A 26,841-nucleotide genomic window follows, 5' to 3' on the forward strand; every position below is an offset into this window, starting at 1 on the left:
TAAAGTTTTATCCCTGGAGTGGAAGATTGGTTTGACATTCCAAAATCAATCAATGCAATTTCCCATACTAAGGGAATAAAGGAGAAATACCACCTGAGCATCTCGGTAGCTGCTTGAGTCACTGAGGTCATTCACACAGGCACTGCATGTCTATGTGACTGACCCCCTCCAATAAACACCCTGGACATCCAAGCCCCTGTGAGCTCCCCTGCCTAGCACCATTTTGCATGTGTCACACGTCATTGCTGGGGGAATTAAGTGCATCTTTGCAACCCCACTGGGAGAGGATGCCTGCAAGCTTGCACCTGGTTTCCTCCAAGCCCTTTTGCCCTTTGCTGATTTTACTCAGTACCCTTCACTGTAATAGAAAATAACTATAAAGTATAACAACTTCTGAGTCCTGTGAATCCTTCCAGCTAATCACCAAGAATGGTGACTGTCTTGAGGACCTCTAAAACAATATGAAGAGCTGCAAAATCTTGCTGAGAAAAATTAAAGAAGTTCTAAATAAATGGAGATATATACTGTGTTCTTGGATTGTAAATCTTCATTTTGTTAAGATGTCAATTCTCCCCAAATTGATTTACAGGTTCAACACAAACCCAATTAAGATCCCAGCAGGGGTATGTGTGTGTGGTGTGCATAGATTAATAAGCTGATTCTAAAACTTATATGGAAATCAAAAGATCTAAAATAGCCAAAATAATTCTAACAGAGAAGCACAAATGTGGAGAACTTGCATTACATGATTCCCAGACTGAATATGAAGCTATAGTAACCAGGACAGTGTGACACTGGTGTACAGTTAGATATTTAGAATAAAGGAACAGACTCATAAAACTGATCTTTTAAAAACATCGTTTGAGTAATACAGTGCTAAAAGGAGAGTTTTTTCAAAAACTGTGCTGGCACAATTGAATACGCATAAGAGAAAACCATGACATTTCAACCCTTACCTCATACCATATGAAAAAGTTAACTTGAAATGAATCAGGGATCTAGACATAAAAGCTAAACTAAAAACTCAGAGATAACGTAGGAAAAAATCTTTGAGAACTTGGCTTAGGCAAAAATGTATTAGACATGAGCACATGTGATTCATTATTCTATGCGCTACTTTTCAGTAAGTTTTAAATTTTTCTTAATAAAAAGTTGAAAAAAAATGTATTAGACAGGACACAGAAAATACTAACCCTAAAAGACAAACTAGATAAAGCAGTCTTTGTTCAAAAGAAAATTTTTAACTTCTTTTCTAAGACACCATTAAGAAAATGAAAAGTCAAGCCTCAGACTGAAAAATGACTCATTTCCAGACTATATAATGATTTTAACTCAATAAGAAACACAAAGAACACAAAGCAATATGCAAAAGATTTGGACAGACATGTGGCAGAGTGTATTTTCCAGAGATGGCTCCACAGTATATTTCATCTCAAATGCTCTTCCCCCAACATGATGCTGACACTCTTCCCATTAGTAGTGATGTCTCTGTCCCCTCCCCTTTTGCCTGGTGACTGCCTCAACCATTAGGACATTGTGGAAGTGGTACTCTGACTACCAAGGTCAAGTCACAGCAATGCCATGAACTTCCACTTTGTTTTCTTGGGATGCTAACTTTTGGAACACAGCAGGCCAAGCAGCTACATGCATGGAGTGGCCACATGGAGGTGTTCTGGTTAACAGTCTCCCCTGAATTCATCTGAGAGCCAGCATCGACACCAGAAGTGTGAGTGAGTGGGTCTTCAGATCATTCCAGTTCCCGGCTGCTGAATTACCCCCCAGCCATCAAGTTGCCCCAACCGATGTCATGTAGAACAGACAGGAGTTGCCTCCACTAAGTTCTAACCAAATTGACAATTTGTGAGCAAAGTAATTTGTAACGTCATGCTGTAATAGATAATTTGTTCACGACACTTCACAAAAAATGATGTATAAGTGGCCAAAAAGCATATGAAAAGGTACTTAACAACCTTAGTCAACAGGAAAACTTAATTAAGAGGAAATATCATGGGGCTTCCCTGGTGGCACAGTGGTTGAGGGTCCGCCTGCCGATACAGAGCACCAGGTTCGTGTCCCGGTCCGGGAAGATCCCACATGCCGCAGAGCGGCTGGGCCCGTGAGCCATGGCCGCTGAGCCTGTGCTCCGCAACTGGAGAGGCCACGGCAGTGAAAGGCCCGCGTACCGCCAAAAAAAAAAAAAAAAGGAAATATCATTAAATGCCTAGTAAGTGGCTAAAATGTTAACAATTTTAAGTGTTTTGACAATTTTAATAGTTGGTGAGGATGTGGAGCATCCCATTGATAGTGGGATGATAAATTTGTACAACTACTTTGGCAAACTGGCCATTTCTTATAAAGTTAAACCTGTTACACTAACGGTGTAACCCAGCGATTCCCCTCCTTTGTATTTACCCAAGAGAAATGAAAACAAATATCCTCAAAAACACTTACAAACAAATAGCAACCCCAAACTGGAAACAATCCAAATGTCCTTCATCTAGTGAATGGATAAACAAAACATGGTATATCCATTTAATGGAACACTACTATACAGCTGTAAAAAAGAGCCAATGATGATATATGCAACAACATGGATGGATCTTAAAAAACAGTTTGCTGAGTGAAAGGAGCCAGGTACAAAAGAGTTCATGCTCTATCATTCCATTTATATCTAATCCTTAGGGACAGAAGGCACCTCAATGGTTTCTAGGGACTGGAGGTAGGGTGGGAAATCAACCACAAAGGGACACGAGGGACGTTTTTCAATGATGAAAATGTTCTATATCTTTCTTGTGGTACTAGTCGTTCTAGTGGTATGTACATTTGTCAAAACACATTGAACTTAAGATGGGTGCATTTTATTATATGCAAACCAGTAAAACTGATTTAAACAAAACTTTATTTTTTATATGTAAAGGTCATTCATGACACATTACTTACTCTGAAGAGCTGTCAGCTGAGACGACAGGTCACTTGAGGTGCACATGAGGTCTTCTGCTCCCTTTCTGTGTTGCTCTGTGCTGTTCTTTATGTATGCAATATACTGGAAATTAAAGGCATGTGTTTGCTTTAAGCAGTTTAGTTAATTATCCATGCAGTCACTTAGCAAACATTTATTGATTCCTCCTCTGTGCGACCTACCATTCTAGGTACAAGGGTAACAGTGGTGAACATAGCCCTTGTTAAGCTTACATTCTGGTGAGGGAGGTAAAGGACATTACTTCCTGGTAAGCATTTCAACAGCCAAGTAAACATGGTATTCTGAATTTGCCACAAAAACGAATTAAAAGGTATTCTGCCTAAACACACTGTCTTCACAGGGAAAAAAAATGATTTTTTTTTTTTTGTAAAATGTGTGTTCAGTACATGTTACAAGGCAGCACTGATGCCTCACTGGAGGCGTTCATAAGACCTCACAGAGATCAAGTCAGGAGAGCCTATGGAATTGCTCACTCTAGTTGGATGTTTCATTGCATGGGGTGGCAGTGGTAGCAGTGGTTTGAGTGTTGAAGTCATGGCTTTCTGTTCTGACCACCCAATGCTCAGGACCTCTAAAGTCTCTGGGAACTCTGAAAGTATGGGCTTTGGGATATAATGTTGGCACTGGCCCAGTTTCAAGAGAGAAATAGTCAAATACTAGAAACTACTGATAAAAATCTTAGAAATAGTGTCTGGTACCGTTGGAGAAGTAGACATGGAACTGTTCCAGAGGACTGTGTTTATAAGCATGTTTCAGAGGGTCTCTCATGCAGCCTTGATCTTGTGGCAGTCTTTGCATGGCTTGCTGGAAGGTTTTGTAGTAAACCAAAGTGCAAGTCACCTTAAGCCAAGTCCAAGTCATCATTCTCGCTCTCTTTGAACATGGATCACTATTCATAGACTTGCCTAGTTCAGCAGGCTTCTCGTAACTCTCCAACTTTCCTCTCTTAGTCCCCCTTTTTGGTCTCCTCTTCTGTTGACTCTTTAAAAGCTGTCTTTCTCCAGAACTCTGTTCACACCTCACTGTTCTCATTCACTATCCCTGAGGAATTTCACTATCTCCCAGGTGTAAAGCCTACCTCTATGCTAATGACACCCTGTCAGACTTTTCCTTGGAGCTCCTCCCGTGGTGTGATTAGGTGCTCTTGCTCTGGGTGACTCTGTATATGCACCCTGTGTAGACTGTCACACTTAACAACCAAATTGTAATTCCATCTGTATATCCATCTCCCCAGTTAGACTGCGAGCTTCCTAAGGGCTTGGGACCGTGTCTTACTCGTATTTGTATTCACTGTGCCTTCCCTAGAGTTTGGGACTCAATGATGCTTAAAATGTTTGTTGAATGAAGGGATGCGATCATTAAAACAAAGAGTGGTAAGTGAATAAGATAAACGAATAGGGTCATCCAGGGGCTAGTAGGTGGACCTTGAATCCAAAAACAGAACTTTTAGAATCGGTCTTTAACATAGTCAGCCATCCATTTGCTCACACATTGCCAAAACAGCAATGAAAATTCCAGTTAGATTAATAAATAATCTACATCATCTTGATAGAAGACAGCCTGGTGGAATATTTCACAGGTGGATGAAATTTCTTACAAGGTTGTTTCAAGGGCTAGAATGAAGATGTGTCAGATGTGTACAGGTTCTTGCTCATGGTACCTGGGCTCTGCAGAGCACATCTACCTTTTCAAAGTACATTAGTACCTCTTACGCCATTTTAATTCTACCAAAAAACACATGATATTAGTGGGAAAATTGTTGCCATTTAACCAATGGAAAAAAAATTGCTCGAAGAGGTAAAGAGATTATCCCCTTAGAGTCTTACCGCTGTAGGACTGTTTTTATTTTTCCAGTTATTAAAAATTCAAAAAAAACCCAAAGAGACTCAGTTCCTAATCTATAAAAGGGATATAATGTAATATCCACATATATTATCCAGGTTATTGTGAGCATCAAATGGGACTGAATTCCTTTTACATGTGAGGCATTGTGCAAAACTCTTGAAATACATTGATACAGATCCTGACCTTTGAGGTCAATAAGGTTTTCCAAAAAAAAAATTTTTATATTGCATTTCTTTTGCACTTTCAGTTTACAAAGAAGTCACCTTCACACTATGAACTTAGGAGTTATTCCCATTTTAAGGGGAGAAAAATGAAGCTCACAAGTTAAGTGATCTGCCCAAAGTCACACAGGGTTACCAGTGAGTGACAGATTCAAATAAGTAACTCAAGTATAAATAAGTAAAATTTAATCATTTGAGATTGAGACCTTAATTTTAGGGGTTGGATGAACAAATTCCTTTGCTTTAAAAAGAGCTGCAATCAATATGAAACAGACAACCTAACTTTTTAAATGGGCACAAGACCTGGACAGGTACTTCACAAAGAGGGTATCCAAGTGGCCAATAACGTATGAATAGATGCTTCATTAATCATCAGGAAAATGCAAATTAAAACCACCAAGGGACACCTCTATACACACCCTCCAGAATGATTAAATTGACAAAGGCCGAGTTTCATAGAGAACGAGGAACAACTGCGCTCTCATACACTACTGCTGGCAGTGGCAGCTGTGAAACGTCTTTGGGAGACTGGCACTGAGCACTAAAGTGGACCATATGCCTCCCTATGGCTCGAGAATTACACTTGAGATGTTTACCCAAAAGAAATATGTAATTTTATTCACTAAAAAACATGTAGTAGAATGTTCATAGCAACACTCTTTGTAATAGTCCAAATTAGAAACTCTCTAAACTCCCATCAACAGTAGGCTGTATAAATAAACTGTAGTATTAGTCATACAATGGAATACAGTACATACATACAATACAATACAATACAGAACTAAGGAATGAATGAATCATACCTTCACTCAGTAATAAGAATGAACCTCAAAAACATAATGTTGGGCAAAAGAGTGCATATTGTGTCATTTCATACATAGAATGTTCAAAAACAGGCAAAACTCGCCTATGGTATTAGAAGTCAGTATAGCATTACCCTTGTTAGGAGGTTAGTGACAGGAAGGCACAATGGAAGATATCTGGATTCTGTTGATGCTTTGTTTCTTGATCTAAGTGTTGGTTACCCAGTGTATTCATTAAGCTGTGCACTTATGATTTGGGCACTTTTCTATGTGTACTTTAAGTTTCACTTAAAAAGTTTTAAGAGTTATTCTCTCCTTTTCTCTTGTAACTAGTGCAGATGCAGACAATCAACCAAGACCATTGTGCAAAGTGAAGTGCACTTGAACTTACCTCTTTTAATCTTTTATTTTCCAAGAGCAAATCATCTGTTTTTAGGTCATGTACGTAGATTTCATTTTCTAAGTGCTTTAGAACTTCAAAATGAGCTTTGATTTTATGGCTTTCGTGATCTCTTAATTGTTTTAATTCTTGCTTCACTTTATTCTGCTCAAACATAAAACCCACAGTTATTGTATAGAGTTCAACTAGCAGGGCCCCAGTGTATTAGTTTGCCTGGACCACATTCAGAGAGGGGTTCTAATTACAACTGACCCTTGAACAATGCAGGGGTGAGGGGCACAAACCCCCTCCACTCAAAAATCTGCGTGTAACTTCACAGTTGGTCCTCTGTATCCTCAGTTTCACATCCGCTGATTGAACCAACCACAGACCGCGTAGTACTGTAGTACTCATTCACTGAAAAAAATCTGCATATAAATGGACCCACAGAATTCAAACCTATGTTGTTAAAGGGTCAGCTGTAACTCCTTGGCCATCAGCAGAGGTTATGGACACCTTCCCTTGAAAAACTTTATATAAACTCCAAAGCGAATGGACTCTGGGAAACGAGTCTATGGATCCCAAGTTAAGAGCCAAAGTTAAGTTGTTGAGACAATTTCACAAAACAGACTTTGACATATGAACAATTACCTGGCAAAATTGGGGAAGCAGGGAGTGGAATTTATTGAGGCTCTTTCAGTGAGGACTTAATATTTCTCAAAAGAAGAAGAATATTACTTCATGGATTTTTCAGAGTTCTCTACAGTTTTCTCTACTGAATTCTCTAAGCAGTTTTCTATTATTATACTGCTATAAATCACATAATCTTTGTACACTGTATAATCATCCCTAGCAGCATCTTATAAAGAATATAGAATTATATATATAGTATACTTACTTGTAATTTTCCCCTTCATATGTTTCTATTTCCATAATGCACTGAAAGTTACTTTTGAGATCAGTGACTCTCAAAGAATACATTTTATTTTTAATTAACCAACTCCACATACATATGTTTATCATTAAGTATTGATTATAAAATTTGAAAAGGTAGTAAGCATCTATTCACCTGCTCCCATCTCATTCACCCCCTCCACACCCACAACTTTGGCCCACTTATCCTTGTCTTCATAGGAGTTTACCAGAATAATAGATCTGAAAAGAATCTTAGGAAGCATACTCTAATCTCTACCTTTTAAATAAGGAAACTGAATCCTCCCCAGTGATTTTCCAGTTTTTTGTTTTGTTTTGTTTTTTGAAATTTCGGCCACGCAGCACGGCATTTGGGATCTTATTCCCTGACCAGGGATCGAACCTGTGCCCCTGGCATTGGAAGGTGGATTCTTAACCACTGGACCACTGGGGAAGTCCCAGGTTACATGTTCATTGCTTCTGAAGTTGCTCTCTCTCTACATACAAACACACACACATGTATATATATGTGTGTATGTGTATATATCTATATACATATATGTTGTGACTAAAAATTTCAAAACATTGATATTAACAGAGTAAGTTTAAAAAATGTGAATTTCTTGAAAACTCTAATGTGCTAGGTAAGTATCACTGTCTGTATATACCAATATTCTAATAAAAGAAAAAAGAATGAATACATTGACTCTTTACCGTGTTGTCAAGGTATCTTAAAAAGTCTCTTGACAATTGAGAAATGTGATCATTCAGTGAATTCTGCTCCTGCTTTTGTGCTATAAAAAAGAGAGAGAGGAAAAAATAACCACCTACAGTGTTCTTTAATTAAAAGACAATAATCAAAACAAGACATATGCCTGGTTTTAGAAGCCATACACTATGATAAGGCTTATAACAAACACTGGAAGTCAGGCACGCCCCAATGCTGCATCCACCCCTGTGTTTGACTCCTCAGAATCAACCATTTTTAACTCATTTTAACTTTTTCCTCTTACATTTTCTTAAAAATCTTTTTCTTAAAATTTTTTCTTTAAGAAACTTTTTTCTTTCTTAACTTCTTCTGCTCGCTTCCTAACATAGTAGAAGACACAGCCCACTTACCCCCATCCCTACACCTCCCACCCACACCCGCAGCTCCATGTTCCCTCCCTCAACCTCCTCGTGAAGTTGTGGATTTTGTTTAAATGAATTTTAACTGTTTGGATCATTATGACAATGTAAATATTATTCACTGATGAGACAAACAGTGTAGTATGATTACACTTCCTTTCTTATATAGTTTCTTGTTTTTCCTGGAGGTAAAAATTACCTCACTTTTTAAAAGAATTGCTTAGTTTTCCATGTACATGTCATTAATTCATATCAAAATCTATAACAGAACTGTAAAATCTTTCTGAACATTACTTCCCACGTGGTCAAACACGTTATGTAATCCATCAGTTCCCTTTCTCTACCCTCTCCCACTACCTTCTGTACATTTTTCTTTAGTCCTGCCGCAAAGGTGACCTCCTGGGACTTCCCTCTGCATCTCTCTCATGTTGGACCTCCTGCTTTCTGAATCTCATACCTTTTTTTTTCTCTTGATTTATTTCCTCTGTTTGTTGAAGCAAATTTTATGTAGCTTCCTGAGACAGAGTAAATGAGATCTTGTATATCTAAATATATCTCTATTCTAAATCTATACTTGACTGGTAGTTTGGATGGGTATCTAATGTTGGAAATTATTTTCTCTCAAAATTTTGAGGGCGATGTCTTCTAAATTCTATTATGATATTGATGTAAAGAAGTCTGAGACCATTCTCAGACTTGTGTGAGATCTGCTTTTTCTCTCTAGAAGCTTTTTAGGATCTTCTCTTTTTTTTTTTTTTTTTCTCCTGAAATCCAACAGTGATGTAGCTTAATGTCTTTTCTTTCATATATTGTACTGGGGATTGACAGGCCCTTTAAGGCCCTTTAAAATAGGAAGTTCATATTCTCCAGTTCTGAGAAATATGTTTGTAATATTTCATTGATAACTTTATACTTCCCATTTTTTTTCTGACCTCTTTTTCTGGCCTTCCTGTTAGTCAGATATTTGACACCTCAGAACAGTTTTATAATTTCCTTACCATTTTATCCTGTTATCTCCTTATTTTTTGTTCTATTTTTGGAGAGATTTCCTTAACTTTTCTTATAATCCTATTGAATTCTAAAATTTTAGTTGCTATATTTTTTATTTTTAAGAGCTCTTTTTTGTTCTTTGTTCTTTCTTTTAAGCATCTTGTTCTTTTCATAAATGCAATATCTTATTTCTCTAAGAATATACTTTAAGATATATTCTCTATACTAGAGAGAACATATATTCTGAGCAATATACAGAGAATATATATGTATTATATATAATAATATACAGAGAATATATACTCCCTGAGAATTTATCTTTAAAAGTATTCTTATGTTATTTGTGTTTATGTTTCCACCAAGTTCTGTTTTTCTATCTGCTTTAGTTTATGTCATTCATGCTGGAGTTTTTCCTGAGATGTCTGGTGATCTTTGACTATCTAATCCTACTTAAGGGTGAGGGACTAAAAGGTTTGGTTCCTGGGTGGACTTCACTGTACAGTGATCAGAAGTGATCACCCATTTTGTTGGGGGGCTCTCTAATGTTAGATTCTGTGGAGCTCTTTGAAACTGTTCAGTGTCCTTGGGGAAGAATCCAACCATCTTCAGGGTGGGGAAGGGATCACAGAAGAGTTATAACACAACTAGCTGGCAGCCTTCATCAAGCTGAGCAGTGGAAGGGGGTCTCAGAACAGCACCTGTTTTCTGCGCTCAGCCATATCTGATATCCTGAAGTTAGAACCCTCTTGCCCAATTTCTCTGCTGGCATTGTGGAGGAATAGTCAGTCAGTGACACAGAAGAGGACACTTGACCTGGGGGTCTAACTGCTCGCTATAAAGACTTCCAGCAAATCTTCAGCCCCATGACTCATCTCGGGCTTCACAGTATCCCTGTCCTCCAATGTCCAAGACTTCCCTGGTCCTGAGGAGAGAACTTCTTGTCCTCATGCTATGCTTCTCCGTGAGCACTTGCTAGTTAAACTTCTTTTTCTGCTAATACCTCTATCCAATTACACCTTCCAACAATTTGCTGTTATTTATTATCTGTTGATGTCTTCTCTGCCAGTCTCTTTGTACTTGTGGGTTTATATCTTTAAATAAATCTTTTGCACATATTTTATGAAGTTTTATTAGGGAGCAAAGATAGATGCATGTGTTTTATCCATCATATTTAATCACAAGTCACAACATTATTCTTTATGTGTACTGAGCCTTTATATTCTACCCTCTATAAGTCTCACTCCTGGCAGGTGAAGTATACTTTCCTACTCTCCGAAGCACATTGCTCTTACGTCCCCTTTCCTTCTTTTCTCCTGCCTTCCTCTCTTTTCTCTACTTTCTTCAGTATTTTATCCCTTTTCTTTGACTTAAGAGAATCAGTTCTTGCAATATACTGCAATATATTGCCTATTTTTATACTCATTGTGTTTCTTATATCCTCCACCCAGTGCAAGAAGGGATGAAGGAAGGGTGGGGGAGTAGAAAATTGGGAACGGAGTACATATATGTTGCAAGTCTTGGTAAAAGTGGTAAAAAAACAAGAAAACCTAACTGAGTTGACTAAATGAAAATGTGGCAAAAGTGGAAAATCAACTGAGGAATGGGAACCAGACCCAGGTACTTTTTCTTATAATATTCTTATATTCTTAAAAATCCACCTTCCTTGAAAATTACCACTATTCACTTTGAATATCTGTTTATTTCACACTTGACCATATTGGGTTTCCATATGACTACCTTGTTTTGACACACTGCTTTAATTCCTATCCCCATATTCATCTTTGCCAGCTGGTCAGTCCCACCACAATGCACATTTTTTACTCCCATTCCAGTAAAAAATGTGCACATTTTCTGTAATTTTGGTCCTGGCCTGATTCCAATGGCACTTTTTCCATCATCTAGAAGATAGAAGTTCTAGAAGTTGTCCTTCTTAATAACCTAAATCCTTGGATAATGATCCTTTACTCCCCAAATTCAAAACAAGACTCACACCTCTAGGGATGGTTCTGGATCTGTGAAATTTGGGGTTCAGGGTTAGCTGACCACATCCAATTTTTGTGGAGAAAATAATTATTTTCTATATTAAACACACACATGGTGTGCCGTGTAATAAAATGCAAAATATGCATACTTTCAGACACATTTCATCTTCTCTATGAAGCCCCCAGATCTGAGACAAGCTCTTATCTATCTCTGCCTTAGGGGCAGATTAGTGAAAAAAGTCTAAGGAGTACATACATTATAAATGATTAAAGTCAAGCTAGAAAATGATTAAAGTCAAGCTGTAAATTCATGTTAAGAAACAAAAAATTTTCCACATGGCAGGAGATAAAGGAGTTGGTTCTACCTTTAGCAAGTACAGAGAGAAACCATATAATACAGTTGCTACTAATTCTTAATTTTAAACAGTTTTAAAAGAGAAAAGGAGGAATTTGACAAGAGTTAACAGTAAGATTGTGGTGCAGAGAAGAGGAAATTAATAGAAGAGGCAAAAACTAGAGAATAGAGAGTTAAAGGTGATGGGAGAAGTTGGGAGAATTTCACCACTGGCTTGTGATCCACTTTGTGTTAGCAGACAACAGTGAAATCCTTACCTGGGCTTGAGTTCAATTACTAAGTGCTTCATATGTACCTGTAAGAACATCAATGAGATTTTCAAACTGTCTGTTTTTGTCCGTGTATTCTTCTTCTGCCACCTGAAGCTGTGGAAGACACTCGACTAGTTCACCTTCCTTTTCTTTGTTAATTTGTGTTTCCTCAGCGAATCTTTGCTTTAAAGACAGTAAAGCTGATTGTGAGGTATGATTTTGGAGAATTCGTACAGTATTCTAGAGTAGAAGGTAAGTTCTTTGGTGGGAAAAGTTCTGTCTGTCCTGGACTCCTCTTATCCTAAGGTGCATAGAAAGGTATCTGGCACATACTAGATATTTAATAAATATTTGTTGGCTGACTCACTGACTCTCTGGCAATCTATACTGTTAGGAGATTAAATTCACTGGGCTCTCCAAAGATCCTTTCAGTTCTATAGCTGTACTGCTATGGTTCTATTACTGCTACCTAATGTGTACCCCAAAAACATATTTGAGAAACTTTCTCTTGATTGATCATATTTTATGAAAAAAAAAACAAAACAAAACCAGGCAGAAAAACAAAATATATACCAGCTCTAAGAAACGTGGATGTTAGTAAGAAATGGGAAGGGGGTAGAAATAAGTGGATATGATACTACAATAAATGGGTTAAGAGTGCCGAAAGTAAAACATGAAAATGCCTGCTTATTTATTCAAACTCAGGTTTTATTTAGTTTCAAGTGGAATATAGTTGAATCTCTCTTAGAAAGTTAGGGTGGATTTAAAATAGTGACTAAGGCAAAGACAGCCAACTGACATTTACTATCCACTCTCCTGTCCTTCGATATCAGGACTCTTTGAGTTTCAGCTGAGCATATGGCTGCCAACTAGAGTGAGTTCTCAGCTTCCCTTGCAGGTGGGTGTGACCAATGAGTTTGTGAGCGGAGGTGGGGTGTGTCCCTCAACAGGAAGGGGTATGTGCCCCTTGGGTCCTTCCTCCTTCCCCTGGCTGGAAGAGGATGAGAATGGAAGCTGCCACTTGGACCCACAGATGTTAGTCTCATGCCGAGGGTGGCAGAGCTACCCTTCCAGCCCGCCACCCCTTCCCTTCAGCCTATACCGGGAAAGAGAAATAAACATCTCTCTTATGTAATGACCATGTCAGAAGTATCTGAGTATCTGTCTTAAATAGATACTCAGACTCAAAGATTTAAACTGGCCATAATTGATCCAGTTTACTCTTAAAAACTTTTATTTTTATTTTTATCTAAGTTGCATACACACATAATTTAAAGGAAACCCTGAGGACCAGCAGAGCAATGCCAGACATGCTTCCCCAGTGGGAGATGCCCTCACAACATAGCCTACCAGAGGCTAGTTTCCATTGACCCCAACAAAGTGGTAAGTTAGTGCAAGAGAAGGAGATCCACAGGGGTAGATGTGAAGGACTCCCTGGCCTAGAAGCCCCATGTTTAAATTGGAACCAACATCTTTTGGGCATACCTTCTAGGTCTATACAAGGGACATGCCTATTTAAAAGAGGCATCAAATCCAGGAAAGCCCAATGCTCTGGTTTCCCGCTAGTTATTCTCCTGGTCAAGATGCAGCATACTAATAAAGGGTTGTTCTATATAAGCAATGTTGCCTGATAATACAACTGATAATCCACCTTTATCAGGCTACGAGGGGAAGAGCCAGAAAGTTAAGCCGAGGTCAATTTCCTAGTAAAGGATAGAGGATTGTTAACCCTTTAGTACACATCTTGCTTATGTTCACTGCATTTTGGCATCTCTTTGATAGAGCACCTTGCTCGCACCCTAATTAATACAGTGATATGCTGTCCCATTCCAAATTACCATTAGAATCCTTATGAATAATACAGAAAGACAAAAACATACATAAAACACCGTAATATAAAAATATTACTATGCAGAATCAGGAGTAAATTCTCCGGACTGCAGTATTAAGAAACGCATATCTATACTATATTCGGTAAAAAAAGAATGGCCTGGGGGGATAAGGAGGCATGTGAATGCATTAATTCATTCCCATTGCCTGCACAAGGCTGAAGCTGCCGGCAGCACCCTGACAAGAAACCACGCTCTTCTTTTACGCTAGGAGTCAGGGTTTGGGTATCAGATGCTGCTGTAGCTCAGGCAAGGTGGTGGCTGCTGGCTCAGCTTCTTCGAGTTGGGTGACCTGTCAGGCCCACAGCTTCTTCAGATCATTCAAATCTTCCCTCAGCTTCCCTGAGTCCTGAGCCACGTGCATACATAGCCCAGTGATGTAAGGCTCCGGCTTCTGCTGCGATTTTTGGGCGTTGAAGCCTTGGAAAGGAGAGTGGCCAATGCAGGTACCAGTCCAAGCTCATGAGTTCCGCTCATCCTGCGACTTCCAGTTTGACCTTGCTTTCTCCACTTCCTGTCCATCTTTCCTTCCGAACTGCCTGCCCTGCTGCCTTTGGGCCCCGGCTCCAGATGTAAAGCTAAAAGACTCACTAGACTACATAACAAGCTCCCACAATGGCAGAAGGTCAAATCCTCTAATAAACTCCTTTCCTGGTAGCTCTGTTTCTCTGACTGAACCTTGCCAGACACAGGGCTGAAGGACCCAGCAGATCCAACTGTGATCAATGTGTCAGTGCTAGATCAGAGTGATGCAGAAGGCTTTGCAAGCTCTGACAGGAACATTGTAGTGGAGGCCCCTGGGTATCGGAGCCAAGTCTACACAAGAATTAGTCACAGCACCGCCTAGAAGAAAACACCTCTAAAGATTTGGAAGTTTACATTCTGAACCAGTGAATAATATACAGGGCTCTTTTCCTTGGGAATGCAGTGGGCCTTCTCACTATTAAACCTAATGATTTTGCTCCCCCTCCCTGTGAATTTGGCTCTGTCAGTCCAGAGATCTTACTACTGGTGAGAAGAATGATTCTATCAAGGGTACAATAATGGTTCCATAAACCAAAATCTGAGGGTGGTTCCTCTCCAATTTGGGCTCCTCATGCCACTGAACTAAAGGCAGAAATGGGATTCCAATGTGCCCAGGGTCGTTGATGGTGATTTTCAAGGGGAAAAGGGATTTATAATAATGGCGCACAGGCTGCCATCTGTCTATGACTTTGTGTAAATGAGGCACAGGTGGACAGAGTCCTGCAGGGAGCACACAGCCTGGCAAGCAGACTGTCTGCAGAAATTTTCTCATCTGCAGCCTTATACTTCTAATTTACTTATTTTGCCTAATTTCATTGTATAAGCTTGAATGCAATGTTAAATGGTGTCCTTGTCTTATTCCTGACTCTAAGAGGATTGCCTTCATTCGTTTACCATTAAGTACGACTGGTAACCTCCGTCAGCTCTATTTCAAAAAACGTCTGAGATGCTGACTACTTCCAACCACCTCCTCAGTTATCATTCTGGTTCAAGCTACTTGAACCACTTGGTGTATTGCTCTAGCTTGCTAATTGGTCTTCCTGCATCCACCAGTGCTTTCCTAAATTCTGCTCAACATAGCAGCTAGAGTGATCCTATTTAAATGAAAACCAGATTATTTCAGAATAAATAATCTTCACAGAGAACCTACTACTGGCTTCCCAGCCCATGCAGAGTGAAAGACAAAGTTCTCACAAGGTGTGGCAAGCCTGGGGATGCCCCTTTTAGATCTACCCTCAAGGAAGAATTCACTGTCCTGTGGCAAGGAGTGTGGTTAGCTGACAGCCTCCAGTGTGGTTGGCCCCTTCAGAGTGGCCTTGGCTATCTAGCCAAGACCATGCTCTTTGAGGGGTGGTTTCCAACTAACCGTGTGAGCGAAGAGATGGTACAAGGGTATAGCCATTTCTGCCCAAGGCAGGCCTCTTCTAATGGACGATCCTTGCTCTGGAGTTCCCCAGAGAGTTTGCAGTTTACATAATGGTCCCTGCCCAGTCCTTTCATAGGCATTACACCCTAATAAACCTTTGCACTCCTAATTCCATGTTAGCATCTGCTTCTGGAAGATGAGTCCCTAGAACCTCCAGCACTCTCCCCCATCTCTGCTGCTGCCCCACTGCCTCCTTGTCATTCCGCAAATAGGACAGTCCTGCGTCAGAACCTGCATGCTTAGCATGTCGTCTGCTTGCAGCCACCTTCGCCAGATATCTGCGCATCACACTTCCTCATAGCCTTTGGCGCTGTACCCTTCTCTGATTCCCTGTTTAAAATGGCACACAGACCGCATTACACACACTCACCCTATCCCACTTCCCTGTTTTATTTTCTCTAGAGCATTTATCACCACTGAATATATTACATGTTCTACTGTTTATCTTGTTATTTTCAATCTCCCCCACCCCACTAGAATGTAAGCTTCATAAGGCTTCTGTTTCTTTCCCCCCTTTTAAAAAATTTCTGTTTTTCAGCATCTAGAAAAATACTGGGTACCCACACATGCTACAACCAATGGAGAAATGCTTTCCGCCTTGCTTCTTCCTTCTGTTCCTTCTAATTTTGTATAGGTTTGTGCAATGCTTTCTTTCCCTGGTTTGTTCCCTGAGTTGTGCCAGTTCCCATTTCCCCTCTTCCTATTTCTGGCCATCCCCTTCTGACGTCTCTTCCCTGAGTTCCTGTATTTCCATATTGCTAATCTTCCTTGGCACTTCTATGAAATTATTTTTTTCTGAATTCATGGAGGGATGTTGAGTCACAGTTTTCATCTGTTCCAGCACCATTTCTCTGAGCGCTCTTCATTTGATGGAAAGTTTCATTGCCCCTTCACTTGTTTTTCTCATAGTATTTTTGTGTGGAAGACATATCTGCTTCTTTTTTGCTATTTACATTAGAAAGAATTGGCTTTTTCTGGGACCTGTTATCTGCAGAGGGTTTCTGCAGGATGTGGCAGGGTGTGTGTGGTGGGAGGAAGAGTGGGCTTGGACCAGGGTAAGATCTAAACTTTGAAATGTAAGGACTCCCTACTCCCTTGCCTTCAAATAAAGCTTCTCTTTGGGGTAGTCAGGCCTTCTTTTCCCTCTTCAAACTGAATCAAGTTGAGGAAGTCTTCTGCTACCATCTCTTTTCTCCTCAGCTACTCTTCCAATGGTGGTCTCCAAGAAACATGGCCTTGGCTATCAAGGTAACACCATCACCTTGAAAAGGTTTGTTTTCTGCTGTGTTTCCAGAGACCTAGCCACTCTGGGCCCCTTGGGTCCTTGCAGTGACTTTTCTCTCCACTTCCCCCATCATCCATGCTCTATTCTACCTCAGGTCAGCCCTTGGCAGTTCCCAGGTCAGTGCCATGCCCTGTCTTTAAGAAGGACTTCTGAGATTGGCCTTCTTGGTCTCCCTCACCCTTCATTACTCTCTCCAGCCTCTCCTGTTCCGGCTCTTCATGGTTTTATCCAACACTCTACCTGTCTCCATGGATTTTGCCAGCACTTCCACAAAACTTGGAGTGTGTGATTTTTTTTTTTAACTGAAAACATATTTCTTGTTGTTCTATTTCTTTTTTAGAAAAAGAAGAAAGATTCATAATTTAATTGTAGTCTTGTTTATACTAGAAGATTTACTTTACTTCTAACTGATTAAAATAGCATGAAATACACCCTCCCCTGCATATCGCCATCTAAAATTATTCTTAGAAGTAAAATAAAATTTACCTCATACTTGCTCAACTCTCGAATTAACTTTTTTTCTTTGGCAACAAATTCCTCTTCCTCTTGTTTTAATTCTAATGTAAGTTGTTCGATCTGTGCCAAAAACTCATTGATCTCATTTTCTCTAAAACTGGTCTAATTAGGGGAAATAAATGAGGATTTATCATTTGTTTTGTAGCAGTCAGCATTAAATTTTCAAACAGCCAGGTAAATTAATATTTCTGTGCATGAGACTTGGCTCTGATTTCAGGTTATATTATTTCTCAGTAACCACTGAGGAGGATCTTCTTTTCCCTCCAGAGATTAGTTTCTTCACCAAACAATAGCTATAAATGACTTGAGGAAATGGGGAGTGGGAATAGTAGGGGATGGAGGGTAGGCACAGGATGAATATAGGAGCTAAATAAATGATGTTTAGTCTCCTTATTTTTAGATAGTTTCCCTAAACACTATCTTCAAGTTTCAGTTACATGCTTCAAAAGCATATTCTGGACAGAATTGCTACTTTGCTAAATTCCTATAGTTAATATAGAGCAATTGTCTACATTTCTCAAGGAAGTTACATAATTCACTCTAAACATGAAATCAGCAGAAAGCAAAATACCTTTTAATAAGGTAAGGTTTAATGAAATATTGAAGAATTACTGACATGCAATATAGGGGGTAAATACTAAGTTCCTTGAGTTCCTTTACCTCTTGTAATAATTCACTGCGTCTAAGTTCAGCATCCTGAATTTTATCTATAATTTCTTGTATTTCAGCCCTTATCATGTTGGTCCAACGTGCATGTTTTTTTAGCAAACAAGCTATTTTCCACTGAGTTATAATACTAGAGATTAGAACAAAAAGAATTATCATCAAACTGACATCACAGTTTACTGAAAAGATGAAGGAATTCAAAACAAAACAAATCCTACTATGATTATATAAAATTGTTCGTGCTATTGATGTTGTAGACTAGACATATTAGCTGAAAAAATAAGACAAAACATTAACTGCCTTAATGCCATCTCTGCAAGTTGCTTCACATTAAGTTGTGTCAGTACATCTAACAGGACAGTGGACAAACCACAATTTACCTAGAGCTTGCCTCCTCTAGGTAAAGGATAGAAATGCGGAAGGCTCAGGGGTGCTGGAAAAAGAAGAGTCCCAGACAGAAATAGTAAAAGAATTACCTAAACTACTCAAAGTGCTAGTAAGAAATTTCAAGCTTCTAGGTTCTCAAATTTTTCTCTCCACTTTAACATAAAAAAGCTATATAACTAGAGAAGAGTAAAAATGTACAATTGGAGTCTTAAAAATAATATTATAACAATGACAACAATAATAAAATATAGCTATGTTTCTGCAAGTGCTTTCTAGGTGTCAGGCACTGAGCTACATACTGTACATCAATCATCTCATTTACCATTCACAACAACCTTACAAGGCGGGTGCTACTATCATTCCTCACTTTGTAGGGATGGGAGCAGAGAGGTTATTAAATAACTTAGCCCCGGTCACAGAGCCAATAAGAGGCAGAGCAAACAAAGCAGTCCATCTGTAGAGCCTGTGTAATTAACCACTCTCCTCTGTCCCTGCACATCGCCTTCCTTACTGGTGCAAAGAGGCATTGCACATCTTGGCAATTTTACTCTTTGGTGACTTGCCATGATTAGGATGAAAAACTCTGTTTCTGTTCAATGCCAAAAAAATCAAACTAACAAACACATCTAGATCCAAGAAAACTCACAATTTAATTTGGGAAAATAATTTCCTTGGACTCTAGCAAGCACTCTGATATCCTTCCAACTTTGGGGCATTGTTAATTAAGATAACATATACTGAGATTGGTTCAAGATGGCAGAGTAGAAGGACATGCACTCACTCCCTCTTGTGAGAGCACCGGAATCACAATCAACTGCTGAACAATCATCAACAGGAAGACACTGGAACTCACCAAAAAAGATACCCCACATCAAAGACAAACGAGAAGCCACAATGAGACAGTAGGAGGGGCGCAATCAAATAAAATCAAATCCCATAACCATTGGGTGGGTGACTCACAAACTGGAGAACAATTATACTACAGAAGGCCACCCACTGGAGTGAAGGTTCTGAGCCCCACGTCAGGCTTCCCAAGCTGGGGATATGGCAATGGGAGGAGGAATTCCTAGAGAATCCGACTTTGAAGGTGAGTGGGATTTGATTACAGGACTTCAACAGGACTGGAGGAAGCAGAGACTGCACTGTTGAAGGGCACACACAAACAAGTGTGCACATCAGGACTCAGGGGAAAGGAGCAGTGACCCCATAGGAGACTAAACCAGACCCACCTGCTAGTGTTGGAGGGTCTCCTCCAGAGGTGGGGGGGATGTGGCTCACTGCAGGGACAAGGACAATGGCAGCAGAAGTTCTAGGAAGTACTCCTTGGTGTGAGCCCTCCCAGAGTCCACCATTAGCCCAACCAAAGAGCCTGCAGGCTCAGGTTCTGGGTCACCTCAGGCCAAACAACCAACAGGGAGGGAACTCAGCCCCACCCATCAGCAGACAAGGGGATTAAAGTTTTACTGAGCTCTGCCCATCAGAGTAACAACCAGCTCTCCCCACCACCAGTCCCTCCCATCAGGAAGTTTGCACAAGCCTCTTAGATAGCCTCTCCACCAGAGGACAGACAGCAGAAACAAGAAGAACTACAATCCTGAAGCCTGTGGAACGAAAACCACATTCACAGAAAGACAGACAAAATGAAAAGGCAGGGCTTCCCTGGTGGCGCAGTGGTTGAGCGTCCACCTGCCGATGCAGGGGACATGGGTTCGTGCCCCGGTCTGGCAGGATCCCACATGCTGCGGAACGGCTGGGCCCGTGAGCCATGACCACTGAGCCTGCGCGTCCAGAGCCTGTGCTCTGCAATGGGAGAGGCCACAACAGTGAGAGGCCCACGTACCACAAAAAAAAAAAAAAAAAAAAAGGCAGAGGACTATGCACCAGATGAAGGAACAAGATAAAACCCCAGAAAAACAACTAAACAAAGTGGAGATAGGCAACCTTCCAAAAAAAGAATTCAGAATAATGATAGTGAAGATGATCCAGAACCTTGGAAAAAGAATGGAGGCAAAGATCGAGAAGATGCAAGAAATGTTTAACAAAGACTTAGAAGAATTAAACAAAAAACACCTAGAAGAATTAAAGAACAAACAGAGATGAACAATACAATAACTGAAATGAAAAATACACTAAAAGGAATCGATAGCAGAATAACTGAGGCAGAAGAACAGATAAGTGACCTGGACGACAGAATGGTGGAATTCACTGCCACGGAACAGAATAGAGAAAAAAGAATGAAAAGAAATAAAGACAGCCTAAGAGACCTCTGGGACAACATTAAATGCAACATTCACATTACAGGGGTCCCAGAACGAGAAGAGAGAGAGAAAGGACCTGAGAAAATATTTGAAGAGATTATAGTCGAAAACTTCCCTAACATGGGAAAGGAAATAGCCACCCAAGTACAGGAAGCACAGAGTCCCAGGCAGGATAAACCCAAGTGAAACACACTGAGACACATAGTAATCAAACTGACAGAAATTAAAGACAAAGAAAAACTATTAAAAGCAACAGGGGAGAAAGGACAAATAACATATAAGGGAAGTCCCATAAGGTTAACAGCTGATTTCTCAGAAGAAACTCTACAAGCCAGAAGGGAGTGGCATGATATACTTAAACTGATGAAAGGGAAGAACGCACAACCAAGATTAATCTACCTGGCAAGGATCACATTCAGATTCAATGGAGAAATCAAAAGCTTTACAGACAAGCAAAAGCTAAGAGAATTCAGCACCACCAAACCAGCTCTACAACAAATGCTAAAGGAACTTCTCTAAGTGGGAGAAGAAAAAGACCTACAAAAATAAGCCCAAAACAATTAAGAAAATGGTAATAGGAACATACATATCAATAATTACCTTAAATGTGAATGGATTAAATGCTCCAACCAAAAGACACAGGCTCGCTGAATGGACACAAAAACAAGACCCATATATATGCTGTCTACAAAAGGCCCACTTCAGACCTAGGGACACATACAGACTGAAAGTGAGGGGATAGAAAAAGATATTCCATGCAAATGGAAATCAAAAGAAAGCTGGAGAAACAATACTCATATCAGATAAAACAGACTTTAAAATAAAGAATGTTACAAGAGACAAGGAAGGACACTACATAATGATCAAGTGATCCATCCAAGAAAACATAATAATTATAAATATATATGCACCAACATAGAAGCACCTCAATACATAAGGCCATGCTAAGAACTATAAAAGAGGAAATTGACAATAACACAGTAATAGTGGGGGACTTTAACACCTCACTTACACCAATGGACACAACATGGACACATCATCCAGACAGAAAACTAATAAGGAAACAGAAGCTTTAAATGACACAAAAGACCAGAGAGATTTCATTGATATTTATAGGACATTCCATCCAAAAACAGCAGATTACACTTTCTTCTCAAGTGCACAAAGAACATTCTCCAGGATAGATCACATCTTGGATCACAAATCAAGCCTCAGTAAATATAAGAAAATTGAAATCATATCAAGCATCTTTTCTGACCACAATGTTATGAGATTAAAATCAATTACAGGGAAAAAAACATAAAGAACACAAACACATGGAGGCTAAATAATACGTTACTAAATAACCAAGGGATCACTGAAGAAATCAAAGAGGAAATAAAAAATACCTAGAGATAAATGACAACAAAAACACAATGATCCAAAACCTATGGGATGCAGAAAAAGCAGTTCTAAGAGGGAAGTTTATAGCAACACAATCCTACCTCAAGAAACAAGAAACATCTCAAATAAACAAACTAACCTTACACCTAAAGGAACTAGAGAACGCAGAACAAACAAAACCCAAAGTTAGTAGAAGGAAAGAAATTATAAAGATCAGAGCAGAAATAAATGAAATAGAGACAAAGAAAACAATAGCAAAGATCAATAAAACTAAAAGCTGGTTCTTTGAGAAGATAAACAAAATTGATAAACCTTTAGCCAGACTCATCAAGAAAAAGAAAGAGAGGACTCAAATCAATAAAATTCGAAATGAAAAAGAAGAAGTTACAATGGACATCGCAGAAATACAAAGCATCCTAAGAGACTACTACAAGCAACTCTATGCCAATAAAATGGATGACCTGGAAGAAATTCTTAGAAAGATATAACCTTCCAAGACTGAACCAGGAAGAGATAGAAAATATGAACAGACCAAGTAATGAAATTGAAACTGTGATTTAAAATCTTACAACAAACAAAAGCCCAGGACCAGATGGCCTCACAGGTGAATTCTATAAAGCATTTAGACAAGGGCTAACACCCATCTGTCTCAAACTCTTCCAAAAAACTGCAGAGGAAGGAACACTCCCAAATTAATTCTACAAGGCCATTATCACCCTGATACCAAAACCAGACAAAGATACTACAAAAAAAGAAAATTACAGACCAATATCACTGATGAATATAGATGCAAAAATCCTCAACAAAATACTAGCAAACAGAATCCAACAACACATTAAAAGGATCATACACCATGATCAAGTGGGAATTATCCCAGGGATGCAAGGATTCTTCAATATAGGCAAATCAATCAATGTGATACACCATATTAGCAAACTGAAGAAAAACCATATGACCATCTCAAAAGATGCAGAAAAAGCTTTTGACAAAATGCATCACCCATTTATGATAAGAACTCCCCAGAAAGTGGGCATAGAGGGAAACTACCTCAACATAATAAAGGCCATATACAACAAACCCACAGCAAACATCATTCTCATTGGTGAAAAACTGAAAGCATTTCCTCTAAGATCAGGGACAAGACAAGGATGTCCACTCTCATCACTATTATTCAACATAGTTTTGGAAGTCCTAGCCACAGCAATCAGAGAAGAAAAAGAAATAAAAGGAATACAAATTGGAAAAGAAGAAGTAAAATTGTCACTGTTTGCAGATGCCATGGTACTATACATAGAGAATCCTAAAGATGTCACAAGAAAACTACTAGAGCTAATCAATAGATTTGGTAAAGTTGCAGGACACAGAATTAATGCACAGAAATCTCTTGCATTCCTATATGCTAACAACAAGGTATCAGAAAGAGAAAGTAAGGAAACAATACCATTCACCACTGCAACAAAAAAAATAAAATACTTAGGAATGAACCTACCTAAGGAAGTAAAATACCTGTACTCAGAAAACTATAAGATACTGATGAAAGAAATCAAAGATGACACAAACAGATGGAGAGATATACCATGTTCTTGGAATGGAAGAATCAATATTGTGAAAATGACTATACTACCCAAAGCAATCTACAGATTCAATGCAATCCCTAGCAAACTAGCAATGGCATTTTTTTTACAGAACTAGAACAAAAAATCTTAAAATTTGTATGGCGACACAAAAGACCCTGAATAGTCAAAGCGATCCTGAGGGAAAAAAACGGAGCTGGAGGAACCAGACTCCCTGTCTTCAGACTATACTACAAAGCTACAGTAATCAAGACAATATTGTACTGGCACAAAAACAGAAATACAGATCAATGGAACAGGATAGAAAACACAGAGATAAACCCAAATACCTGGTCAGCTAATCTATGACAAAGGAGGCAAGGATATACAATGGAGAAAAGACAGTCTCTTAAATAAGTGGTGCTGGGAAAACTGGACAGCTACATGTGAAAGAATGAAATTATAACACTCCCTAACACCATACACAATAATAAACTCAAAATGGCTTAAAAACCTAAATGGAAGACCGGACACTATAAAACTCTTAGAGGAAAACAGGAAGAACACTCTTTTTTTTTTTTTTGCGGTACGTGGGCCTCTCACTGTTGCCGCCTCTCCCACTGTAGAGCACAGGCTCCAGGCGCGCAGGCTCAGCGGCCATGGCTCACAGGCCTAGCCGCTCCACAGCATGTGGGATCTTCCCGGACCGGGGCACGAACCCGTGTCCACTGCATCGGCAGGCGGACTCTCAACCACTGCGCCACCAGGGAAGCCCCAGGAAGAACACTCTTTGACATAAATCACAGCAAGATCTTTTTTGATCCACCTCCTAGAGTAATGGAAATAAAAACAAAAATAAACAAATGGGAACTAATGAAACTTCAAAGCTTTTGCACAGCAAAGGAAACTATAAACAAGACAAGAAGGCAACTCTCAGAATGGGAGAAAATATTTGCAAATGAATCAATGGACAAAAGATTAATCTCCAAACTATATAAACAGCTCATGCAGCTCCATATTAAAGAAACACACAACCCAATCCAAAAATGGGCAGACGACCTAAATAGACATTTCTCCAAAGAAGACATACAGATGGCCAAGAAGCACATGAAAAGCTGCTCAACATAACTAATTATTAGAGAAATGCAAATCAAAACTACAATGAGGTATCACCTCACACCAGTTAGAATGGGCATCATCAGAAAATCTACAAACAACAAATGCTGGAGAGGGTGTGGAGAAAAGGGAACCCTCTTGCACTGTTGGTGGAAATGTAAATTGATACAGCCACTATGGAGAACAGTATGGAGGTTCCTTAAAAAACTGAAAATAGAATTACCATATGACCCAGCAATCCCACTACTGGGCATATACCTAGAGAAAACCATAATTCAAAAAGACACATGCACCCCAATGTTCATCGAAGCACTATTTACAATAGCCAGGTCATGGAAGCAGCCTAAATGCCCATCAACAGACGAATGGATAAAGAAGATGTGGTACATATGTACAATGGACAGACAAATGGATAAAGAAGATATGGAACATATACACAATGGAAATTACTTAGTCATAAAAAGGAACGAAACTGGGTCATTTGTAGAGATGTGGATGGACCTAGAGACTGTCATACAGAGTGAAGTAAGTCAGAAAGAGAAAAACAAATATTGAATATTAACATATATATGTGAAATCTAGAAAAACGGTACAGATGAACTGGTTTGCAAGGCAGAAATAGAGACACAAATGTAAAGAATAAACGTATGGACACCAAGGGGGGAAAGCTGAGGGGGCGTGCAGGGGGTGGGATGAATTAGGAGATTGGGATTGAAATAAATACAGTAATATGTATAAAATACATAACTAATAAGGACCTGCTGTATAAAAATATAAATAAATAAAATTAAATTTTAAAAAGATAACATATACTACTTATAATATAAATGAATTTTCTTTTTTTACCATCTCTGATTTTTTCTTTCCAGGTTATCGTTCAGGACTTTTATTTGTTTCCGATATACTTCCTTTGTTGCTCTAAAAACAAGAAAAATATATTGGACTTTGGATTTGTGGGAGCTGTTAAAATGTATAGTAGACTGTATGTATAATTCACATGCACAATAAGGCTACCATCTAATTGGGAGACAAAACAAACCTTGTGAAACAACAGATTTTATTGGCAGACTAATGGAAAGACAATTACAATTTTTGCAAGTGTAAACTGATTTTGCAAGTATTGAAGCCAAGGATAGGGAAGAACGGATTTTGGTGAGGCAGTTGAGGAAAGGTTATTAGAGGATAATGTTTAATAGAGGGAGGAACATGGATTGCCAGAATGGAGGTGCAATCTCACCAAGGAAAGGACATCATCATATGCAAAGAAACAGAGGAAAGGAGCAGCAAGTCAGGACTCTTGTGACTAAGGCAAACTTGCTGCATACAGAGGACATGAAGGGAAGTAACACTGTGACATAGGAAGGGTTAAGGTCAACAAATTGGTGAGGAACTCTGGGTTCTAGACTGAGTTCTGATTTGCTGCCATGTATAATTTAGAAAGCCAATAAATATTCTTGAATTAGGGATAAGTGGTAACTAAGGATGGAAGATTTGCTTGTGAATCTGGGATGGAGGGGAATGTGAAGGCTGTAACAGAGATATTAAACACAGCTTATGTACAACTCAGTGCCTGTCTCTCCTTTCAGTGAAAGATTCGATGATGATGACTTTTCTGGACTGTAAAAGAGAGAGAGTCAATTATGAACCTCCTTTTCTATAGTATATTAGAAATTGGCATAGATTTGTTGCTACCATTTATTAAAAAGATAAATGTAGAGGAATGAAGATTAAAATTTTCAAAGGCAACAAACATACCGATGAAGCTCATTGAGTCTGATAAGTCCTTCTTCCATATTTTTGATGTCTACTTTTCTTTTTGATAGGACGTTTTCTTTCTGAGATATAAATGCCAGTTGTTTCTGATTTCTACCATGAAAAAACAGAGTAATCATATATTTAAGGTTGAAATAATCATTTTTAACTCCTCAGCATAAGAAAATATGCAACCACAAACAAGAATTTAAAAAGTAGTTTGGAAAGTTTAGTTCATG

General features: G+C 39.1%; 1 protein-coding gene across 1 annotated transcript in view; it reads right to left on the minus strand.

Moving 5' to 3' along the window:
• The window catches only part of CCDC175 (coiled-coil domain containing 175), a 75,181-nt gene that overhangs the window by 7,493 nt on the left and 40,847 nt on the right, over nucleotides 1–26,841 (minus strand). Inside the window, exons 10-17 of the mRNA XM_029239393.1 lie at nucleotides 26,606–26,716; nucleotides 25,697–25,768; nucleotides 18,148–18,283; nucleotides 17,458–17,589; nucleotides 11,891–12,029; nucleotides 7,855–7,934; nucleotides 6,241–6,393; nucleotides 2,941–3,043 (exon numbers count right to left, since the gene is read on the minus strand). Coding sequence (XP_029095226.1) covers nucleotides 2,941–3,043; nucleotides 6,241–6,393; nucleotides 7,855–7,934; nucleotides 11,891–12,029; nucleotides 17,458–17,589; nucleotides 18,148–18,283; nucleotides 25,697–25,768; nucleotides 26,606–26,716 — 926 coding nt within the window. The remainder of the gene's footprint in view (nucleotides 1–2,940; nucleotides 3,044–6,240; nucleotides 6,394–7,854; nucleotides 7,935–11,890; nucleotides 12,030–17,457; nucleotides 17,590–18,147; nucleotides 18,284–25,696; nucleotides 25,769–26,605; nucleotides 26,717–26,841) is intronic.

Source organism: Monodon monoceros, unplaced genomic scaffold (genome assembly GCF_005190385.1).
Source record: "Monodon monoceros isolate NGI ecotype Baffin Bay Population unplaced genomic scaffold, NGI_Narwhal_1 Super_Scaffold_21, whole genome shotgun sequence".
NCBI lineage: Eukaryota > Metazoa > Chordata > Mammalia > Artiodactyla > Monodontidae > Monodon > Monodon monoceros.